We start from the raw sequence: 25,101 nt of genomic DNA, 5'->3' as shown, positions 1-25,101 counted from the left end.
TTAAGCTATTAACATACATTTGTTATCATGTTACAGTGCATTATCTATTCTTTTTACATTAAAAACGATAGTCCCATATAAGCACCCTGTATATGTAGCGTTGCAGCCAGCTATGCAGTGCAACAAAACCGTCAGTCGTGCCGAATATTCATAATACAACCCGAAAAGACATCGGAGAGCCATAGAACACAACCGCAATAGCCTACCTTACTATTATTATAAAGTTAACAAGTACATTTTTCCAGTCAATATTATAAATCACAATTTAATGTTTGGTTCGGCCACGTAATCATCTGGCCAGTTTTATGCCATGCAATTCTCCACGACCATAACAATTTGTTGTGAAGCCCTCCACAATAGAAATGTAGCCAGATCATTACACGTCCGAAGCAAAAGACCAGTTACGAATCATTTTTATGAAGACCGCACGCACGCACGCACGCACCTGTGCGATTGCCTCTGCGTCCAGCGACTTGTCCGAGAGGCTGCTGTGGCGGCCCCCGACTCTCCGCACGGGCGGGCTGTCGGTGACCATGTGGGGGTGCGCACCCCCCACCCCAGACACCGCCGTCATCGCCAACGGCGGCACGCCCGGGGGGCAGCGCACGGCGCCACGGTCGGGACGGCCGAGTCCGATGGCCGGCAGGCCTGGCACGGAGACGGCATGCACCGCCACTCCGTAGCCAAGGCCGGCGCGACGTTTCTCCGGGCTCTCCGACACTGCCAGCCCGGACACTGCCACCCCAGCAGAGGACGGCGCGTGAAATAAAAAAAATATATATGAACATCGTTCATTTATACGCAGGATCAACGTCGGGAAGGGGCTACAGGTGAGGTCTTGGTCATTTCTTGCCCTGTGTCATTGATGGCAGAAAAGGCCTCCAGTACAGTGTTCTCTCTAGAGCTCTCCTCTAGAGGGTATTTGGCCTACTCTTCTACGTTGGATAGATTTCTTGGAAGAGATGCGAGTACCCAAAATGTACCCCACCACACAAATCTGCCGATCTATTAAATGTAGCAAACTGATGTATACTGCTGGGGGGACAGACGGAGGGGGAATTAAGAAATGTGCATCTTTGTTTCAACTTCCGCGCTGGAAGAACGAAGATAAAAAACGGCGACCTCTGGATTGCAAGTCCAGTGCGCGAACCATGACAACACGTCGGTATACGCTGGAAGCGCGAGGCACTAGCTGAGGCTAATAATTGGAATAACACCATCAAATGAAAATGGGAACGAATGTAGGAGCAGAAGTGAAAGTGGCACAAGATGAATGGAAATTGAAAGCACTCTGTGTGGATGCGGCACTCTCTGGCAAGGTACATGCTACATGAAAAATAATGTATCCATGAAAGCCCTGCTTAGTCTCAAGGCTGTTTTTCAGGAAGGTCCAGTGTTGGGATGCTTGGCCAATACCATTTTAATGAGTGTTCTCATGTAAGAGGGAACACGGTATACAGATGAAACCGACGCATACGAGTGGGATAACATTTTCTGTACGGCCATTACTGGGCCATCTAAGACCCCGCGAGCATATTTTTTTAATCTCGCTGCACATGATGAAAGAAAGCCCTGCAAAAAAACAGACCACAAAGCCGAGCACACACCACTAAGCCCATCAAAACATGAAAGTAAACACAAGCAGAATCGTGCAGCCGATGAGAGAAACAAAGTCTGGCACTGATGAGAGCCTGGGTTGAAATCTGGGTTTCAAGCATCCACAATTAAACCAAGTCCCCAGTGCAGAGATGATGATGATAGGCTCTGCCAATTAATTACATTTGTGTATTCACTTAATCTATCCTAGCCTATCTCTGGGGCTTAAAACAGCATATATATTCTGTATGTATTGGGTGAATTTTTTTTTATATATATGGTGAACCACCAATAAAAATAAGTTATGTAATTCTATGCTAGAAGCGGTGCTCAAACACAAATAACAAAACATCAACAGTTTAAAGTGCTATGCAGTCTTACATGAGTGAAGCCAATTTAATTAACTCCCTGAGTAGTTTCTATGAACATAGATCCTGGGGAGACAAACGGAGCCAGGCAGTACCAGCCACACCAATCCCATGTACTATGACAGGTTTAATAGGTGCTCACTTAAAGTACATGCCCCAACAGTCTCTTCCTTTAGATGCGTGTGGATGTATGTGTGTGGGGAGCGGTAGTGTAGAGTGTAGCGGTTAGCATGCTGCACTATGAACCCTGTGGCATGAGTTCAATTCCCGCTCATGGCCAACACCATTGACGATTATCTGAACCGGTCCTGGGCCTCCGCTAGGTCGACTCAGCCTCAAATGCGTACCTGCTGCAGTGTGTAAACATCAACAATAGGGAGTCAAAGGCGGCCAGGCATGGAGTTGGCCACCCATTCCCTCGTGTGCATTGCCAGCCTTCATAGGTGCTCGCTAACAGCACTTGCTCCAACAGTCCGTTAAGGTTATACGGGGGGGGGGGGGGGGTCTCTGTCTTGTGTGCGTAGGTGTGTATCACTCCCACCTCCCATCATGACGCCGCTACTGCTGCTGCTGCGCACAGGAGGCGGACGGCGGGGGCTGCCGGGGCTCGACGTGGAGCGGGGAGGCACCTCACTGAGGAAGCCGCAGCCCAGCGGCGGAGCTCCGCTGTGGGGCCCGCCCATGCCCACTCCCATCACGGGGCTGTGGGTCTCCCCGTTCCTGCTCTGCCTGCGGGAGCCAGTGGGTGGCATCACCCCCTCGGACGAGCGTTTCGGCCTGACGAGAGAGCGGAAGGGAAACATTCGAGACGTTTGATCACAACTCGGAAGAACCCCACGGGCAAGGAAGCTCTCTTTCACAGGTGTCCAAGCCGAGCTGGGGCGGCAATGGCAGAACGTTATGAAGGAAGTTGCATCGGTAGATAATAATGAAACAATCGTATGTAAACTGGAAGAAAAAAAACAGAGTAGTACTGTATAGAAAAAATATATACAACAGCAATAGTGACAATTCATCTAAAGAAAGGAGGAAGTACATTTGAAAATACACGGTGGTCAAATCATAGTTACAAATCACAGATGCAGCTCTTGTCATGTTTACTGGTTTAAGCTTTCACCCAAATTTAGTTCCCCCCACCCAATTACATTCTGCTTGTACTCAATCAGCATCATGTCTTGCAATGTAAAAGAAAACAGTGTAACATCACCCCGTCGTAAAGAATAGCCTCCAGAAGATTTTATAAAATACTGTACTGGACCTCTCAGATAAAACTAAACTATTTTTTATTTTACTGGGTGAGGGCCACTGAGCTATGTAGCTCTTTTCAGAAGCAACCTGGCCACGAATAAAAGCTCAATTAAGTGGCTTATCGTGTAGAAATTTTACGTACCCAAATATTCTAAACGCGTGTTTCTAAACGTGTAAACGTGGAGGAAAAAACTGGAGAACCCGGAGAAAAATCCACGTGGGAGTCAGGGTTAAGATCAAACTCGCAACCTCCTGTATACCAGCGAGGTAGTTAAAATCTTACCACAGTGGAGAAAGAAGTGAAACATACATATACGGGAATCAAATAGAAACATGTTTAATTGTCAGAGCTGGGTATTTTTCAAGTGAAATAAAATATCGAATTCGATACAACAACAAATGTTTCATGTACAGTCATGGGTGACCAGGCTTAGACCGTCAACTCGCGAAATTTGAGTTGTCATCACGAGTGGCTGCTCAGGTGGCTGCTTCAACACCCCAGAGCTCAGCGACGTCAGCTCGGTGTCGCGATTCTTGAGCCACATCATTACACAGCCTCTCTCTGATTGCGCCTTATAATTGTATCGCCAATTGTCGAAGATAATCATTATAGTATTGGAGTCAAGGCATGAGGTAGGGAAATTTCCTCCTGGAAATCCTAATGTATGTTAAACTTCTTTTGCACCGTACATAGCCAACCGTGCTAATTGGAGGCGAGGGGGAAGGACAGCAAACTAAACACAAGAAGCAATTCTCAAGAAATTCGTTTTCAATCTAGATTTACAAGTGCATAGCTCCAGTGGCTTCCTAATATCAGAAGGAAGAGCATTCCAGACGGCCGCAGAAGCGCATCTGAAAGTGCGCAATGCAGTGACCGTCTAATACTGAAAGAGCATCTTGTCCTGTAGGAGAATGGCTCTCTGCAAGATGACACTGCAACATAACGTATGGAGCCACTTCAGGAGGCCTCTTACCCTGGAAGCCACCGGTGGCTTGTGGCTCTATATTGGGGGTGCTTCAAGTGCCATCTAATGCTTCACCATCTCAGTGATAGGAACAGATGCATTAATCAACTGGCTGTAAAGTGAAGGCTTCATCAGCACTTTCTCTACCAGATGGGCTCATTCAATCCAAGCAGATTCCCCACGAGGACCGCTCTGCTGGGTACCCACCTATGGAGTATTATCTGTTGCTTTCACATTCCAATCATCAATTCACCAACACGTGTCAAATGAGATGAGAAAACCCGAGGAGGCATTTGTAAACTGGAACCACGTGCCACCAATGATAGAAGCGTTCTTTTGCGTGTTATAAAATGCGGTTAACAGCATGTCAATCATCCAAAATAGATATACATTTTACATATTTAGGAGCTAAATTAAGATGGAAGCCATTGAGTTAAAGGCCCAATTACTCTGTATTTTTCCACAGTCATTTGTGACTGGGCTGATTGACTTACTGACTGAAAACTTATTTTATTCTAATCATGGATGCTACTCAAATATTGGCAGCCCCCACTGCACAAAAGATACATTTTCACCACTGGCTCTGGGCCATCAAAAGATGTGAGTGTTGCTGCATTAGTCATTAGAGCCAGCAGATTCTCCCGATATTTCCAAGAGATTGATTTCATCTGCGATATCACCGTGAATCAACTGGACAACGAAACTGAAACAAAACGTTTGCCAAAATGTATTTTTTTATTGTGTTTAACTGCAAAGGACATGACCATGTGGCACAAACCATAACGGCCGACCAATTGATTGGGACGGGATGTGGGAACTGCTGCAATTCCACGGGGTTGAGTAAGCAACATCTGGCACAGAGGGGGTGGGGGGCGGGGGAGGGACGAACCTGCCGCCCATGTGGCCCACGCACAGCTCGGCGAGCCGCTCCGTGGGGGAGCCGACGTCGTTCTTGGAGGAGACCTTATCGTCCAGGAGCACCCCGCTGCTCGCCTCGCTGTCCGCCTTCTGGCTCAGGCTATCGGAAAAAGTGTCGTCCCTGCAACAGCAACGGTGACAAAATAAATCTAGTGAATTATCCTGCACGCTGTAAACACATTGCTTCACGGAGATTTACAACACAAAAATGAGTTTTTTTTTAATTATCCTCACTCAAAAGAGAGTTGCGGCAAAGTGGTCCTGAGTTAGTGGTGGAAATTCCATATTCCTATGGCAGGGACACGTTCACCGACATAATTTCCTTCGGGTGTAATGAATGTGTAATTACATACCAAACTTGAAGGATTAATATGTATAAAAATAGCAACATTTGTGTGGACCGTTACTTATTTACAAATCATTTGGCGATGCTGCGTTGGAAGTGGTGCACAGGAAAATAACAAAAAGCTTTTGCCACTGCCGGAAACGTCGCCGATTATATATTTTTTTCTTTCAAGGCAGCGTAATTGATTAATGTATCGAGTCAATTATTATATACAAAGTACATACGGGCAATTAAAATAGTAAATTTTTTATCACTAATGGTGCAGGGAAGTTACAAGTACCACAAACCCTGTCATATAACGTGTTCATACGGTGTACAGAATTTCCACGTTATTCACCAACATGATATCCACTATTTTGGCTATCTGCAGTTCGCATATGGAATGCTACACGACAGCTGCATCGAGAGAGAGAAAGAAAGTGGTGAGATAAAGTGATGATGTGCAGAATCATAATTTTTTGTGTTATCATAATTTTCACGCATTTAATAGCTTATGTATTTATTTAAGTAATTCATTTTTTAAAAGACAGGTTTTCTTAAGCCAATATCATCCACGAAATGTGCTGTTCACATGCATCTCCGGAACGTATCCCTCACGAATAACGAGGGAATAGAGTACACGTGAAGTTGGTCAAAACAATCTGGAGCGCATTGCATTGTGGTGTGCGGGACACTTAGTACACAGGCCACTTTGGGTACACGGCAGATGGGAGTCGAGAACAAAAAATACTGTCAAGCAAAAACGCTGCTGTACTGCCCTCTGCTGACAACGCTGCCTTGCAGCAGCTTGCAGAACCCGTTAAGTATGGTGGTCGTCCATCCAAGCAGTAACCCAGGCTCAAGCCCGATTAACATCCGAGTACCGATTAAATGTGTACAGAATAACTGCGATTGAGTCGGACAAATTAAACATAACATGCAGCGGACCGTACATAGCAAAGCATCAACATCATTCCAGCTGGCCAAAACAACGGAACGCACGCTCAGGATTGGCACTGCCATGCCCAAAAAACTTTAAATGCCCTTTTTTGTGAGAGCGAGAGAGAAAAGACGTTTAAATCTTTGTAACCGAATCCTTAACAAATAATTTAAACAAGCTAAAAAAAGGGTTTTCGAAATTCTCGTCTGTTGTTTTTCCCCCCTTGTGCATCAACACTGAGCTGCAGCTGCATAAATGTGTGGAGTTGGAGGTCCCCTTTAAATTTGGCTCTGCAAGCTATGGGATTTTGCACAGCATGCGAGTATATCTTTAGCCTTTTGGGCTTTGATAGACATCAAGTGGAATATGATTCCTGAGCCGGCGTTGCTTTGAATATGCGACATCTACTTGCCTGCCTGATTCATCAGCTGGTAGAGCCAAGTCAAAGTCAAGACTGTCTCCTCGCTCACACGAGCGTGGGGCGATGACTATCGTCTCTATTTACAACCCCAAGCCGGAGGAAGAAATTCCACTTTCCGATGGTGAGGGCGAAATGACCCGCTGTTGACAACCACGGCTGACTCTCCACAAATGAGTGCTCATTTAATTTACCAAAGAGGCAACGTTTGCTATACAAAACAATGAGCAGCTTTTACATGATCAATCTACAGATTGTATTAGTTGAGTGCCATAACCTTGCTGTAACCTTTCCATAACCAGGATGATGTCCTGCTGCGGTATTTGGCCAATTTCTTGCGCGATATATATTTTTGGCCAAGGAACAAAAATAAAGTATCTTGCGAAAACCGATAGGCATGATCATAGAGCATTAATTAAACACTGAAACCTACTCAAATACTACATCTCTGCCTGTTAGAAAGTATAGGTATGGTAGATGGGGAAACATGGCAATTGCTGATATAGGGCTGAGGGTGCCACGGTGGCGAGATGTTAACTCCCTTGCCTAGTATACAGGAGGTCATGGGTTCAATCCCGACCCTGACATTTGCATATTTAGAGTCGTTATGTTCTCCCCGTGGTCCCTTGGATTTTTCTTTGGGTCCTCTGGTTTTTCCATCCACATTTAGAATGTTGAACGTGCGTCCAGAATATTTGGCTGCTATACATTTTCACTTCGTTGAGCTATCATTTGTGATAGCCAGGTCACTTCTGAAAAAGAGCGAAATATATCAGTGGGCCTTACCTGGCAAATAAAAAAAATAGTTTGATGTAGTTTTAGTTTAGGTGACGCACCATGAGAGAGTTAATGGTGGCACTGGCTTTGATTCACGACAGCGTGAACACAGGCCAACACGTGCTGCAAGTGCTCGATTGGACCGGGATGAGCTCCAAATTGCACACGAGTCCCATGAGGTCAGTGGGTTCAAGTCGGTCGACTCTCAATAATGTCTCTCTCCCCTGCTCACCGATCGTCCCTTGAACACAAGCCTCTCTGCCCCAACCCTCTCTCCAAACACTTCCCTGCTCCCATTCCCATACGGTGTCCAATGTTGCACCGCATTCATTTAATCTGCCTCTCTTTCCTTTCTCTAGTTGACCTTCCATTTGTCTCTATTTCCAAATGGTATCAGTTTTTTTTCTTGCACACAACCTTAACCTCTTCCCTCCTCTCCAAAGATGCATGGGCGAGGGAGGGCGAGTGCATTAGATGGGCTGGGTGGATGGGACAGGGTAAGAGGGTAATGTCGTAAATGTTGGCTTTAGGAGACAGTACAGTAGTATATATATACGCAGAGTGAGCAAGAAGAAGTATACGAGTTAATTTGTCTAGTAGATAACGATGTATTTTGCACGCTGTAAATTGGTTTAGACATTCTGAGTCTCATCAGCAGAGTGTGGCCCAAACTGGTCTGGAGTTTCAACGCTTTAAAACATTAATTATGAAAAAAATAGGCTTTGGCTCAACAGGCCAATGAATTAAAACGATTGTTTTGTTTTTACCCGGTAAATCAGACCCTCATCTGTTGATTATTTCATTATCCACAATCCATCACGGCAGTGTGTAACAGATTAAGTGTTTAAATATGCGGTGGGCAGGCAAGATAGTAGTGATATGTGGTCGGGAAACAAGGAAAACATTGTTAATGAGTGGCCGAAACAAGGCAGTAACTTGGTGCCTTGTACACGGCAAGGCACAGGGATAATATGAGGGATTGGATATATTGTGTATATAAATGCAAGGGCTACATTGTCATCAGAGGGCAGTGCAGCAAATTAAAACAAATTGTACTCCACCCACATTCCAAAATCTATGCTGCTCGTCTTTAACCAGCCACTGACCAGCAAGGTGAAGTATGGTCAAACAACCCCCAAGGTGCGTGGAGGGCGCCTCATCCAGCATCGGATTGCCAAATGGGCTTACGAGGTAACATACATGGCGAGTGTATACATCAGGGGGTGGTGGTAACGACACAGAATGAGTTGGCAGGACAAGTGAACAGACAGGGTGAGCGGATAACACAGGGCGAGCGAATTCAGCGAGTTGGCTTGAGAAGAGATGTGTGTAGAGAGAGTGGTGCATGGGCGAGATGGGGTGGCTCGGTGGCACGGTAGAACCAAGGGGTGTTATGGGTGTCCGGGCACCCTCAGCATCTGCAGATACCTTCTAAAAATAGGATAAAAATCTTGGTGTTTTAGATTTCGTATTTTTATCCCTTCATCTAGGTGACATAAATGCTGAATATTCACGACTGAGACAGGAGCCAGCAGTTGTGGGGATTTAATATAATTATAGTGCAGGAGAACTATTTTGTCCATTGAGAAATAGGGGACATAGTTCGCAGAACCTATCTCTGAAAAGGCAAAAGGCAAAGGTGCAGGGCTGCAATATCTTGCTCGTGCCACTGTTAGCAGAAGCTCCTCTACTAGAGAGAGCTAAAGAGAGAGCCAATTTGGAGGACACTTGTGATCTACTTATCCACGCTAGTCAGATGTCTCGGAAGAGGCTGGAGTATCCACCTTTAACCCCACCATACAAGACCTTCTGAACTACTATGGTATCCCCATTAATACTGCTTGGCAGGCACAGAGGTGGAGATAATTTAAGAAACGAGCCCATTGCTTCAAATTTGTGTGCTAAGAGATCGAACCGGCGACCTCTGGACGCAAGCCTGGCGTGCTAACCATTTACACCACGGCGGCACGCCATCAATCCGTGACCGAATCAATAACCAACGGGGAACCATTTGCTAGGGGAGCACAACCCCCAGCTGGTAAAAGCGTGGGCAGCTGCCTCGGTAGGTGGGGGTGGAGGGGGTGGGTTGCTCTGCACTGCGAGGGGTTTCGGGCCGGGCGCTGCACTCACGCGTCCTGCACCACGATGTACTGGTGCGGCACGAGGCCGTCCGCGCCGTTGTGCCGCCCCTCCCACCAGTCGTCAGAGGCGCGGTGGTAGAGGAGCAGCGACGCGCCCTTCTTGAAGCTGAGCTCGCGCGCCGAGCGGCCCGTGTAGTCGTACTTGGCGACCGCCTCGATGGGTTCACACTCTGCGGGCAGAGCATGGGCGCGCGCGCACACACGCACACACACACGCGCGGTCAACGCGCTCGAGAGTCGGTCATGTAGAGCAAGGCGGCACTGTGGGTACAACGCTCGACTTGTGGACTTACAATTGGATGCTTCCGAGTTCGGTTCGGTTCATGGGTGGAATCGTTTTCTCCATAGTTTTTAAAATATTTCTCAAATTCTTGGGATTATAAGAGACACTTTTTTCCCCTCTGTATTTTAAAGCAAAGAGGATGGGGTGTATCTCTTAAGCATCTAATAACAGTAGCCTTAAAAGGAATTAAGTAGGTGATGTTCCAGGCAGTGGCCCTAAAACGTCACATGTTTATATTTTTCTTTAAAGGCAGTGTTACTGAAAAATGTGTCGAGGTTTAAAATATATAATGGAGTAGATGTGTGCATGTGTATGACCATATTTGCGTGATTTTACTGACGCTGTGCAAAAGTTTGGGGTCTGTCTTATTTTCCGCAGCATCTACTTTGCGTGATGTGAACAGCGTTCATTCTGTGAGGAGACTGGCCCCCACCATGCGAATGTGGAATAACTGCCGCTGACTCGGGGCCACTGATGGAGATGTGCGCTCGTAAATTGTGGCTCACACGTATTTGTAAAACTCCTCAAAACACTGAGTTGTATGGTGGCCATGCGATGCCATTCAAATAAGTGGCTCTGTCAAGCTGTCTATATGGACCTTTGAGTATGTTACCCTCGTTTGAATTGGCTTTCTCCAGGTACACCGACTTCTTCACGCATACAAACCGCTCTTTAAATAGAATCATACCAATGCAGGATTCTACTGAACATAGCCTTGATGCCCAGTGAGGATGTTTCTGCATTAACGTATTTTCTAGTTCAACACATACCTGAATATAATAATAATTGTTATAATTATTCGGGAGATGCTTGATATGATGATAATAATGTTATGTTCTTAACTGAGAACACATCAATGAGTCTGAAGACTATTTTTTATGAGAATCATACATTGGGCCGATTGAAGATTTGGCGGTTTGGTGTGAGGACAGACATCAGAGTATCCAGACAAAACAAGTGCTCAAAGATCTGCAAGGACAGGTTGACAAACCACCTTGTTGTACTGTCATCTGCTGGCCACTTTGAATGTCCGGGAGTTCACAAAAACTATACTGGACTCAATCAAATGCATTCTGCAGCACAGCACGGAAGATGTTTTTTTTTTATCAAACCCACAAATGCGCTTTTCAAGTGGGCTAAGACAGTTCAGGATGTTTGCCTGCGAATGCTGGTTCGTTTTGAGGATTTAACCGTAGCAACCCTTGTTTTGTGTGTGTTTTTGTTTCGTAAGTTAACTTAATAAATGCATTCAATGTGCCCCTTTAATTTTAAACACATTACCGCTGCCGGAGGGCCATTAGTGAGGATTATTTTTACAAAGCACTTGTGAAAAATTTAAGATGACATCCTTTCAAAATGCATTTAGCGTGATCGCGTAATTTTCATCATCCACCGACACTGATCATTCCAGAGCCAGCAAGCACCAAGTGTTATTCTTGAAATAACATTCACAAAATCCTGCAGACGGCCGATTTATAAAGGGCACAAAATACATGCTAACTTAATCCTTTTGATCATGCATGCACATATTGGGGCCAACAATTATCGAGACATTGGGTTTCATTGCACAATCAATTCTGCATGGTGAGTGGTGTTAAGAATTAGGCGGTTTTCCCCTCTGCATGGAAGACCTGTGTGCTTTGCTATGCGGAGTGTCGCTGAAGCGGTGAAAAATTGCCCATGGATGCGATCTGACACCGCATATTGCTATCAACGGCAGGACCATTGGTAAGAGCGATGAGTCTTGGCAAACAGCATTTATTGTGAGCGACCTTACAGAGCGAACGGGTACCTTAGAGGTCGAGCGTGCTTGCCTCAAAACTACAAAGGTCTCCAGTTTTGCGTCAACTTTAAATCAGTATTTATCGGGACTTTCTTCCACCTACTTTGCTCCTATTGCGTTGCTGCCACAGGCCAAAAACAGGAGTAGGTTGATGACTTCCTACAGACAGCTCGCTGCTCCACAGTGACAAGTCTATCATGGTACAAACAAGTCAGTGTCGTCATGTTCTGCTTGTTTTCATTTGTGACCCTGAGCCATTGATTGGTGCAGGTTCCACATTATTCTGATTCAAGGGCCGGTCTTTCCACAGGATGAGCCATTGTTGGCACACGACCAAGAGTGGGAGATTTTAATGGCACTGAAAAAAAGCGATGTGCTGAGTTAAGCCTCGAGTGGGATGTGAATTTGCAGTCTGATAAATTATAGTTGAGAACTCTGCCACATTTACAAGAAGTATGCAGCCTCTATAAAACAAGATAGGCAATTACTACCAGCACACGGCGGATTATAGCCACATTGCCAAGTGTAATGTATATTATTTCAAATAGTACAGCAAGTATGTGTGTGTGGACTAATGGTGATATATTATCGTATGTTTAACACGTAGGCTTTCGCGATCAATATGATCCATTTCCATAGGTTTTTGGGTTAGATCGCGTAAATATAAATGTGTCGTTAAACCCGCTACCACCTGACACAGCCTATTAGTAAGGTTTGTCATGTAAGCCAAACATGTGAAAGTGTTAATAGTTCAGCAGACCGGTGTGCAGAACTTACGACACTCCAGTGTGTGTAGTAACAAACCTTGATAATTGGCTGTGTTGGGTGATGGTGGGTTTAACAACACATTTACATTTATGCGATCTATCCCAAAAAAAAACTCTCTTATGGATTTTATCGTATGTTTAGGCTTTCTCAGGGGACTGCTGTTTCCTCCCAAAAACAAACAGTTTAATTCAATGGGTGACTGTTCATCTGTGAATGATTTAGTGTCCACGGGGGTTACTTGGGGCTCACAACATTTTGGGGCCTCTGTTGTTCAAGCCTGTATATGTTGCCGCTTGACCAAAGTTTTCATCGTCATGGCCTCAATTATTTTCACTATTATGCTGATGACTCACAGATTTATCTTAAGACTCTGATACCAAAGCAGCAGTTTCCGCACTATCTCGTTGTCGTACCGAGTTTAGGTTTTGGATGCGCCTATAAGCTTTCTTAAATTAAATTGTGATCAGACAGAGATTATGTTGTTGGGCTCTCCACGTCGAGTGCGTAAATTGTTTGGTTTTTGTATCGCCATAAACGGGACTGAAATTCAGTCTTCCTCTGAGGTGAGAAACCTGGGTATTATCCTAGACCCCAGTTTGACATTTGAGGCCCGTGTACATAAAATTACCAAAATCTAGTTTTTATTCACTTATGCAACATAACTAATATCTATGCTGCCCCTTCCTGATGCTGAGAGGCTGGTGCATGCCTTTATTTAATCAAGGTTGGATTAATGCAATGCCTTGCTTGCTGACATATCTAATAATGCTCTAAATAGACTACAATATATTTAAAACTCACCTACCTGGGTTTTATTCAGATCAAAATCGCGGGATCAAATTACACCTATTCTTTCTTCCCTGCACTGGCTCCTAGAAAAGTATAGAATAGACTTTAAGACCAAAGACATTTTGGCGTCCTCTGGTCTTTTGGCGTCCTCTGGTCTAACACCGTTTGAGACTAGGCTCGAAAGAAATCTGTCTCAATCAGTTTCAAAGACAATGCATATATTACCAGAGTATGTTTTTTGTTTGCATTCTGACCACAAGTATCGTGGTTAATGCAGACATTATTCCTTGCAAAAGGTTTCAGTTCGGTGTTTTAACATCTTAACACCTGTTTTGTTGCCAGAAAAAAGGAGAAAACCTATTCTCAGACTGTAACATCCTTCTTCTCACATTTAAGGGACTGAATGAATTGACTTTTATATATTTCACTGATCTGTTAAAGTTTTATATTCCACTGCGAAAACTTAGATCTGCTGATTTTTGGTATACTCATTATTGCAAATACCAGACCTTGTGGTATGGGAGACGAAGATTTTTGCAGCCAGGCTCTGCAATTATGGAATTCCCTTCCTCGGTCCATGAGGGAATCTAAGTCTACTACACTTTAGAAATCGTCTCTTAAAACTCACCTGTTTTTACAACAGAGTTTCTCCATAACTTACGCTTTATGTAAAGAGAATTGAGGCCTTGTGTGAATTGCGCTATAGAAAAGCCTAAGTTCTCTTTGTTATTCTTAGAGTTTGGCCAAACATCCCCATAGCAGGATCCCCTCCTGTAAATGTTTTTCATACTTCACCGACGACTAAAGATCTGCAAACAATTAAGTCCAGTTAATGTTTACTGACCAATAAAAAAACTACTTTAGTTTCCATTACAATGCATGGTTGCTTTTAATTTAAACTATAATTAATACAAAGGTTGTAGTATATCTGCTTGCTTTGATAACGAGTAGAAAAACCCTTAATAACATCCAATACCCATTAATCCCCTGAAATTATTTTAATTTACTTGTCCAGATCTTGCTTTTAACTCAAGAACATGTGGCTATGTTTCTATAATATTATGCAAATATATACTACAAAGCGAATGATCTTTCATAATTAAAACCAATTATTTGGCGATGCTGTTTTGGCAGAGGTGTAAAAGCACAATTAACAAACAACTCAACACGCTCATAAACAACATGGCCCTTCGTCATAGCACATGAACAAAGAGGCCAGAAAGCGTTAATCAGGGTTGGAGACTGCCCTTAACACCATGGGGCATGATGAGAATTACATTATAAAATGTGCTTTCTAATGGCCAGATTTTAAATAGGTATATGCAAAGTTACCTAATAATAGCGACCGAGTAACAGAAAAAAGCCCTCCGGTAATCAACAGTATTCCTAAATGATGGCCTTTCACCCGCATTAATCGATTGCAGTATTATGTAACATATCAAAAGCTCAAATGAGCATGAAGCAGTGCTCGTATCTCTCGGCAGACATGAGGCAATTCCACGTGCCTATGTTGGGGATCAGTCTCACCTTGGAATGGCCAGTGCTGAATTTCCACAAAGTACGATTCATGTTATCAAGCCTGGGAGAGCCACACTTTTTGTTCTAAATATAACCAAGCCCAACATATGGGAATAAATGCGCATCTATCATAGTTTGCTCTACCATTTTTTTCTTATATCATCTGTGAAATGAGAAGTGATCGGTATGAGATATTCGCGCTTTTTTGACGCTTCTTGCAGACCTTCGCAGTTTGCGCTGCACAGCCTCCCCGGTTAACGCTACAAAAACCTTTATTATGAATAATGTTGGTCGCGAAAGCCTCTGTGTTAAACTACAGGTGTATGGACCGTATAAATACACGTTGGCTGTTTCACGGCGTACATGAAAACAAACAGAGTAGGCCACGTATGCCAGTACCATGGTCCAAATTTGAAGAATGTCGAAACGGTTACTTAATTGGAAAAGCCGTAACACCATTGCCCAATCACTGCTTAACATAGCCAGACCCTTCTGCAAAACACACTCGGCGAAGTTTTTCATGGCTAAATAAATAAAATATTCGCAAACTCGACGCTCGAACTAAGAAGCATGTCAGAGGATACTTGCTTCATAAACTGACATGGACAGGTGTTGGCAGTAAAAGTTCAATGTTAAATGCAGGACATACTGACAATGTGTTTTAATCGCAAGCGGTTTAGCTGTAGAACATGTCCCACGTTGCTCACCATCCTCGCTGGTGTGTGGCTCTGTCCCCGTGTCCTGGTCTGCCTCCTCCATCGTGCCAGGCTCACTGTGGGGGCTGTCGCTGGAGCCGAGGGAGGGGAGAAACGTGAGCAACACAAACAATCACATCGTGCCAAGGTGCACTACACCACCAGCATCGTGAGGACATGCAACGAATCAGAATATTTATTTATACTGGAGGAATCCGATGAGCTATAAAGCTCTTTTTCACAGATGTCCAGCAAGGGGTGGGTAAAACGTTACAAACACGATATGACTGAAACGTATAGGAAAAGTAAACAAATCAATTTTAAAAATATACGAAAACTAAACAATGTTTATCTTAACAGGTAAAGCCCACTGAGCTATTGGCTTCTTTTTCAGAAGTGACCTGGCCACAAATGATAGCTCAACAAAGTGGCTTATCGTGTGGACTTAGCCTCTATCATGTACACCATGATTCGATTAACTGGCATGGTTAGGTAACAAAATAAATAAGCACACAATGCTTCCTTCAAATATCATGCTTCTTCCACGTAAAATAATATAGACTTTTATACACATCCCATCGACCGCATGGCCTTCTAGGAGTGCATCTTTATTTTTTAGCAGCGTTGGTTTAGTCAACGTAAACTCTGGATTGGTTTCAACATTCAGTGTCTCATGAGAAAAGTCGGTTTAGTTAGAACTACTGATGGTACATTGCCCAATGTTTAAAGGCAAGGAGCCCTTTTGTAACAAATGGTTCCGAGTTTCACACGTAGGCTTTCGCGACCAGTATTATTCATAATAAAAGTTTTTGGGTTATATTGCGTTATTTATAAACGTCGTACTCAAATTGTAAATGTTGTGGATCCACTCTTCAACACGCCGGTGGACTAAAGTAGTGAACTATTTGTCTTTTGTCAAAGTGACACATTTTTTACTGATTGGCCGTGTCGGGTGGTGGAGGGTTACGACACATTTATAAATAACCCAAAAACCTTTATTATGAAATGGTTCCGAGTTCGATGAAAAAATATTAAATCTATCATAATCATTGAGCGCCATCGTGCAGAATGTAACGCCATTTACTCATTCACTGCTTGTTACGATTGGGAGTTGCAATTGGACTGAAGAATCTATTATATTTTGTGATACTGTGTACTCACAGTGTACTCAATGACACCACACGCAAAGAAAGCGCCATCAGCCCTGACTCTGCTTTGTCCCGAGCCAGATTCAAATGTCTCGTGAGGCCCGCCGTATTGTGCTTTGGCTTTTGGCTCGACGCGGCAAATAGCCGGTGAAAAACAATCCGTACCACGAAGGCATTGCAGCGGCTCGGCTCGGAGGTGTCAGTGGAAAAGGGCATAAACCGTCCCGAACGTGGCGGCAGTGATGCTCGCGAAAGGAGCGGCACTCACCAGTACTCCTCCTCGCCAGTCATGCACTTCTCGTAGATGGGCCCCTCCAGCTCCTTGGACCCCGGAAAGATGCCCTCGTGGTGGATGATGATGGTCTTGATCACCTCATTGACGTGGGCCTGCACGGACACCTGGTCGTGTCCCTCGGGCACGGGCATGAGTGTCGGCCCGAAGCAAATGGCCAGGTTGTACGGGTCCATCATGTTCTCATCACTGAACTGCGACAGGCTGTCGGGGTAGCCGGGGAGTGGGAGATAAGAGGAGCGGAAGAGAGCAGGAGGGATTGAAGAATCGTTGTCTTGGAGTGCGTCTTTGGATATCAACGTCGTCAGCAACTGTCGTTCCCTCGCTAAAACCAGAAACCTCGCCAAATTTTCGACGTGTTTCTGGGATGTGCCGGGTGTTGTTTGGCGTCATATCTGATGTTTCGGACAGACGTTTCGCTCCATGTACTGGGAGAATCATCGGGAATGGAGGAACGGAATTGAATTCAGTTGCTGAAAAAGCTCCATGCGTGCAGAGTGTAAACGTTGGACATCGTGCCGAAACAACACCTAGCACAACCTGAAGACATGTCGGAGAGCTGTACGGCACAACCGTCAAAAACCTACACAGTAACCTTACCACCGGTGTTGTAAATGCTGCCGTGTAAGAGATTAAAATATCATATTGGGCTGACGTTACCCTTCTTCGGAGCAGAGAGGGCAGGCAGCCAGGCTGACTGAATGATAGTCAGACACTGCGTATCACGGTTTCGGCTCGGCTTGCCAAATAGCCAGCGGAAAACCACACAGTGAGGATGTGACAAGATGTGCCAACACCTGCCTCGAGTATGAGTTGAAACCTCACAAACAGTTGAACTGTAATTCGGTGTTTCTGACTGCCGTCTCGTGGTGCACTGATAAAACCCTCGTAGACTACGGCGTGCCATTGTCTGTAAATGACCTGTGGAGGCGGATTGATTATGGCCGATGTGGATGACAAAGGTAGTGTTATTTACTAAGGTGGTGAGTTTGTTGGGAGTTTGCAAGACTTTTTTGTACAAAACTGCCAAGGCAATCTCTTCATATTCACTCTATGCCCCTCTCGCTTGGACGAATGCAACCCCAGCTCCTGTGTCATGTAGGATCATGGCACTGTAAAAGGAGATGATTCATCATTAAAACAAATATTTGTTTGAACTTTTAATTAATGTAGCATCCAGTTTTTGTACTTGGTTTATTTTGGTTTTATTTAAGCAAACACTGATTGCGGGGATTTAACAAACGCTACTGGATTCATTTAAAACAGACATCCCCAATTTTTTCCTGAACACGGCTGCAGAATGTCGATTCAATAAAACAGCCCTGCTACTGTTTTAATCCAAAAAGCTGTCAGCACAAATCACAGACTCGGCGCTATCAAGGGAGGACAGAATGTGCCGTTTGTGACTGAGAAACATAGCACGAGGATTAGTCACGGAGAACGAGAGATTTCATCACTCTCCCGGCAGAAATCGCCGCACTGACTGCCTCGAATATCTTCCATATGTACGCACAAATTCTTATGAGTAATAAAATAATCCCGGCAGCAAGTGGTAATTTGACCACGATGAATCCATCCAGACACCAAGAAAAACAAGCGGGCATGTAGTATTGGCTAGGATTTAAAATATATATTTTTAAAATTCTGAATAGTTTTTTTCAGACTGAAATTTTTGGCTATAATGTTGACAGGTTGGAAATAAAGTTGACAGGCAATCTTAGGAATAATGTCACGTGACCTTTTGTAACAGTGAAATATGCAGATGACACAATATTTTATAGAGTAGTCATACACGTCTTGCATTTACCTGCCGGTTATGTTATGCTAGAGCTTTGGGACGATGGCAAAGTCAGTGGTTTGTGTGCCCACTTGAAGCGAATTTTTTTTCAACTAACCGACACGTATACAACCCATCATGCAAATAGCCCAGTTGAAGTAAAGTTTGAATAGAGTATTTGTATTTATTTAAATCGGACACAATGAAAAGCGGTGGGACCCTCTGACAATTGGAGCTAGGACGCGTGAACCCGACGACCGCTGGCACTCACTGGTTGAGGAACGCGAGGAGGTAGCGCATCACCACGATGGTGGAGCGAGGCAGAGTGAGAATTATCTTGCGAATGTGAGCGGCCCTCTCGTACAGGTTCTCCATCTCTGTGCGGACGCAGCGCACACCACGCACAAAGGCACCGCTTACACATGAAGACAGAAGATCCCCGTCGTTCTCCTTTGCAGACTGCGGGTGCTCGCACTGTCAAAAATCTGTTATCCGCTACACAATCAAGCCGCACTGGGGCTGTGACAAAGCAGCCCGGCACAGCGCAGACGGCACCAGGTTGAACCAGAGCCGTGCCGCTTGACATCCCATGAGATGGACGAGTTGAGACACGTGCAGATCAGGTGGTGATGCCACCTCATCTGTACCGACTGACGCCACGGGCACTCAACTGGTCAACTAGCCCCAGCCCTGGCCCTGCTTGACCCCGAGCCAGATTCAAATGTCTTGAATTGGCTCGGGAAATAGCCAGTGGAAAACCACACCGTGAGCATGTGCAGGATGTGCCAGCGTAAAAGGGATTTCAGTGATCATCTACTAATGCCTGCATTGCACGCATGTATTATGTATTTAGAACTTATTTCGCATCGTACGTAGTCAACCATGCTAATGGGAGGTGTGGGAGAAGGACAAGAAACTAAACACGCAGTTCTAAACAAATACGTTTTCAATCTAGATTTCAAACTCTTAGGTTTTTTCGGTAAAGTCATGTAGGTAACAATACAAATAAATAATAAAATGATAGAAATAATAATAGACATAAAATAATAAATCACGACGTTTCGGGTGCAACACAAGCGTCCGTCATCAGGTGGGACAACCACAGCACGAAACAAATGCTGAAGTGGGCTATTTTATTTCTATTATGATTTCTATAATTTTATTATTTATTATTTATTTTTACCTACGTGACTTTACCGAAAAAAAACCTAAGAATATGAATCCTTGCAGTCACGAAAGCTTCAAATCTAGAACTATATTTCAAAGTTCATAGCTCCAGTGGTTTCCTTATGTCAGAAGGAAGAGCATTCCAGACGGCTGCAGAAGCACACGATGCAGTGACCGTCTATTGTTCGATGGCTCACCAAAAGCCGCTGCTGCGAGGATGACCGGAGTTCACGCGATGGTTTATGCTCCTTGACGAGATCAGCAAACTGTTGTGGTTCCTTTGTGGCAAGCACTTTGTGTGCAATGAGTACGACCTCATAATATATTCGTTCAGCAGCTGGTAATCAATGCAGCTCGGCGAGCAGTGGACGGACACGGTCGGAACTTGTAGTAACCGTCAGGACATGTGCCAAAGAAAAAATACGGTGGTGTGGTCAGAACCACCCCCGTTTCACCTTTGTCTTCTCCTTAGAGCTTACACTTACACAGCATACCAGGTACTATTCAATGCTGAAATTGGCCTCGCAGAGACTCATAGAGAGGTTTAAATAAATACTCAAATTCCACTGTGATTGTATATGTCTGGGGATCATTCAATGTTTGTTGGAATCATAGTGGAGTAATGCTAACCAATTCATCCCCACTTTCCTGCTCGCGCACACACACATAAACGACAACGCCCTCGAAGTATGGCCTAAAAATGTCTTTGGTGCCAATTGTTCTCAGGTGCTAAAGCTGCACGTTGAATTCTGAGAGCATTTTTATTTAAGATATTGAAATTCACAGTGCTTTTATATGCAAAATAGTAGGTTCGCTACCAAAGAAGGGTTTCAGAATTCAAAACCCCAGTCAGGGGGTTACAGTTTGTGGGGAATTCAACAACGATTGTCCTATGGATAGATTCATCCCCTGCCACAGGAATGTGGAATGTCCTCCACTGCCTCAGGGTTTTAAACAGGAGATAAGTGCCACCTAAATGCTCACAGGAGCAGGAAATTAAATTGAATTCGACTCATTTCACCGACAGTTTAATGGGAAACACGCTTCCACATGCAAAGGTTTCCTAACATTCTTAATCCTCTCGAGATGTAACATTCAATAATATTGGCTTCTTGTGGTAATCAAAGTGCATGCTTGCAGTGGTAAAAGCAATAACTACAGCTCATAAACTTCACTCGCCTGTCTTGTATTAAACACTTTTACAATGTAAAACATACAGTGGCAGACAATACAGGTGAATAACATTATGAAAATATCATTCGAACAATTGCCTCAATTTTGTTTTCATAAGTGGTTCCAAAGAACACAGGATGAGATGTTACTATCCATTGTGCAAGCACTTCCAAGAGTTCATGAACAGTGAGCCTGGTGAAATTTGGGGAGCGCATCGTCAGTAGTGAACCTTTGGTTCCTAGGGTGTTTCGGCCTTTCATACTATACACCCTCCCCAAAGGCGGCCAGCGACAGGGTGATCAATCCTACGCTTGCGTCCCATTCCCAATTAGTCATAGGAGTTGCCTTGTTGTTGATAGCCAACATCCCATGGGACTATGCATGGCAGGGGCGTCCTCCTCCCTGAGTCAAGCATTGTTGACTGCATACCTCCTGGCCCTCTCACTTTGGGGCCCAGCTGGGGTCTTTCCTCTTTATCCAGAGCCACTGACTGCTGCCTTCTGCCGCCTCCGATACAGCTCTGATTGCCGAACGCTGGCTCTGGCCCTTAATTCCCAGGTCTCTAAGCAGTCTGGTTGTAGATGTTGCCACAAAACCTCTGCAGCCCACCTCCACTGGTCAGACTTCTGTGTTCCAGCCATGATGCCGTGCTTCGGCAGCTAGATCGGCATAGCGCAGATGTTTTCGCTCATAAGCCTCATCTACTGAGTCCTCCCAGGGTACTGTGAGCTCAATGATGAAGACCTTCTTGAGCGAACGGGACCAGAGCACCATGTCAGGTCTTATGGTGGTGGTTGCGATCTCCGGAGGAAACACAAGTTGCCGGCCAATGTCAGCTAGCATTTTCCAGTGGACACAAAATCCATAAACTAAACTTTTTTTCCCCCCATGAAACTTTGTTTCAGGGAAAGCAAAAGAGGAAAAAAACAATATCTCTATGCAACACGTCATGTGACTTGCAACAGGGCAGCAACGTCGTGAAACATTGCACCTCGGTCACCCAGTAAATAGGGAGCGTTGGGCCAATGTTGGGCCACCATTGCACGTTTGCAGGGCATGCATTACGGGCAATCTGAACGTAATACGCGTGGCAAACATCATGGTCTGTTGATGTGCACGTTTCTTAGCAACTCCCTTCCAGAAAAACATTTTCCAATATGAATGTGATGTGATTACTTTCCAATTTCTGTGAGCGGTTTCCAAAATGTAATGCTGTGGACAACCGTAAGAAAATACTCTGGGCATCCAAGCAAAGAGAGATGGCCAAAGTGCCCACTAAAACGTTTTTCACTGCGTGCATAACACAAACACGATCATGTGCAATGCAATTGACTGCTATTGCCTTGCTAAGAACTGTCAGAGAATTTGTAATGTTGTTGTATTGGCGAATGCAAATTGCATTTTTGTTGCAGTTCAAGTAAAACAAACTACAAGGACTCAGGAGCTGTCCTGTCTGATTTAAATTACTTTTTTGATATATATAATGTTTTAAACCAAATGTAATAACAGCAGTGTGTTAATGAATAAAACATATTCCAATGCTGTAATGTCATTGGAAATATTGAGGCATTTAGAGTAATAGTTGGCATATCATCCTCATTCATAGCTATTATAATACAGTTAAAAGTAATAAATGGGACATTTGATACATATTTTACGGAGCATCTCAATAAGTAGTTTATGATCATGATGGCGATGGTTACGACAAACACAGTTGCTAAGCACAGCAGGCCCGAGGGCCCAAAACGGCTATCGGCCAGCAACAAACAGCACCATCAACGGTGAGATGCACGAGTCTGTCCCACGTTTCTTGAATTAAGCAAAGCCATGAGAGCTTGGAAAATGAGACAACGGGAGGGAAGGAGCAGAAAGAGAAATGTTGCAATGACAATAATGATGATGGTGACAATGATTTGAGTGATTGTGATGACAGAATTACAGTGAGAGTGATGATGACGACGGTGACGGAAATAACAGCGATGACAATGATTTTGGCCAAACGAAGCGGGACTCACTGACACACATGACCAGGTCGTGGAACTTCTCCTTGGGGAAGAGGGAATTCTCGAGGCCACGGAAGTAAAGCTTCAGAACTCCAGCCACCGAGTTGATGTCATGGCTGTCCTCGTCCTCCACCAGAGGGTCTTCGCCTACCGACAACCAAACCCTCCTTTAACACACTCGGGACAAAAACGACGACTCCCCATGTATCCGCAAACTGCCTCACCTATCCGCTGTATAGCGTTAACAGACTGTTGGGGCTAGTGCTATTAGCGAGCACCTGTGAAGGCCGGCACGGCACACGGGGGGGTGGGTGGCCAGCCGCCTTTGTATTCCTAGTGACGATAGTTACACATCGCATCAGGTACTTATTTGAGGCCGAGTCGACCAAGGGGAGGGCTTAAGACTGGTTCTGATAATTGTCACTGTTTTTGGTCATGAGCAGGAATCGAACTTGGATTGCCAGGTTTGAAACGCAGTTGTTCTAACCACTATGCCACCGTTCCTCACATACCACACACACGTTATCATCTCATAGAAGTTGTTGTCACTGCTTAATACATTTGACCCATTCAGGTCGGGAATTCAAATCCCAGTCCAGGGTTGATTTAGCCCACGTTCCCTCCGGGGGTTGATTAAATCCGTACTCATTTTGCAGAGAGTATACAGTGGTCGTCACCATGGAGATACTACTTCTGTCATGGTAACCGTAAAATTACCACCGCTGGCTCTGGGATGCCATCGGAGGTGAATGCTGCTTCATGTTCATTTGAGCAAAGTAACGACGTAAATTTGGCCAGATCCTTACAGCGGCCTGACCCAATAATAATCAATGACCAATCATTTCGAATTAACTTTATTAGGCAGGGTGGAAACAAGTCTGATCAGGAATGTATGCAAGAACGTTTCACAACCAAGACAATGATAATAATAATAATGTGTTTTACAATTAAGTATTATGATATGACAACCAGGTAAATAAAAAAAAATACTCTGCATAAAACCTAATATCCTTGACTTGAGAAGGGTTTTGATGTTGGACGTTTGGCCAATTCCTTTTCCGTGTTTATTATAACAACTCAAGAAGCGGTCTGGGTTTCCTGAGAAACAAAAAAACCTCATGCAGAGAGAGAGAAAGAATGTCAGAACCCTACTTGATGTACTGCCTCTGTGGGATCCCCTTTGCTTCTGAAACCAAGGGAGCAGTTTGGGAAAGGAGCCAAAAATTGGTCCACAGCAGAAATTGGTACCGTCTGATGCGGAAAAAACTGGAACACGATCCATTTCTTTCCATGGCCAATACCAATACAGGAATAAAATAATAATTTATAATGGTTATTTCATCGGAATATCAAGTGTGGATATAGACTGTTATAAAACAAAACATTGCTACGTGATTTTCCCTTAGGTAAAAAAGTGAAAAAACTGATCTGAGAACCTCTGCAAACCAGAACATACAAAGCGGATTTTTTTTGTTATGAAAGCACACAGAGGTAGCTAACTTACCCCTTTCAAACGCATTCTTGATGTCATTGACCTCCACCTGTGAGCCTGAGACACGGAAAATCCCCTGGTGCTGAAGGCCTGTGATGGAAAACACAAGGAGATATGGGAGGCGTGATGAGTTTGAAACCATTCCAAAAATCACTCCACTCGTGGAGCCTCCGCCGTGTTCCACGAATGCGAGCAAGACGCAAACACACAACAAAGGGGAATTTAAAAAGTCCATGGCTTGATTTAGAAAGCGGCGATTTAGCTAAATGATGTCCTATTTTTACGGATAGTTCCGTTGATGTGCAATGTGGTTCTTTAACTGTGGAAACATCCGGAAGTCCATGGGTGTCAAATTTGGGGAGTATGATTTCTCTCCAGAGTGCTCTGGATTTTTCAGATTTCCACATATCAACACAAACATCATGAATTAAAACACCTACAGTACTTAAATGTTTTTCATCGTTACTAATGTCAGGCACGATCTATCCACTGACAGATAAAGGTTGCCCCACATCAT

General features: G+C 44.4%; 1 protein-coding gene across 5 annotated transcripts in view; it reads right to left on the bottom strand.

The window, feature by feature from the left end:
- LOC144721223 (SLIT-ROBO Rho GTPase-activating protein 1-like) overlaps nucleotides 1–25,101 on the bottom strand; it is a 204,909-nt gene that overhangs the window by 10,233 nt on the left and 169,575 nt on the right. For all 5 annotated transcript variants that reach the window (XM_078598663.1, XM_078598666.1, XM_078598665.1 and 2 more), the window contains exons 14-22: nucleotides 24,597–24,674; nucleotides 23,105–23,239; nucleotides 19,021–19,126; nucleotides 16,949–17,176; nucleotides 15,545–15,624; nucleotides 9,686–9,866; nucleotides 5,067–5,216; nucleotides 2,506–2,741; nucleotides 446–735 (exon numbers count right to left, since the gene is read on the bottom strand). In XM_078598663.1, coding sequence (XP_078454789.1) covers nucleotides 446–735; nucleotides 2,506–2,741; nucleotides 5,067–5,216; nucleotides 9,686–9,866; nucleotides 15,545–15,624; nucleotides 16,949–17,176; nucleotides 19,021–19,126; nucleotides 23,105–23,239; nucleotides 24,597–24,674 — 1,484 coding nt within the window. The remainder of the gene's footprint in view (nucleotides 1–445; nucleotides 736–2,505; nucleotides 2,742–5,066; nucleotides 5,217–9,685; nucleotides 9,867–15,544; nucleotides 15,625–16,948; nucleotides 17,177–19,020; nucleotides 19,127–23,104; nucleotides 23,240–24,596; nucleotides 24,675–25,101) is intronic.

The sequence above is a fragment of the Lampetra planeri genome, chromosome 11 (assembly GCF_965212315.1).
Source record: "Lampetra planeri chromosome 11, kcLamPlan1.2.h2, whole genome shotgun sequence".
Lineage (NCBI taxonomy): Eukaryota > Metazoa > Chordata > Hyperoartia > Petromyzontiformes > Petromyzontidae > Lampetra > Lampetra planeri.
Note: the sequence above shows the minus strand (reverse complement) of the source record. Positions and strands in the feature narration are given on the sequence as shown.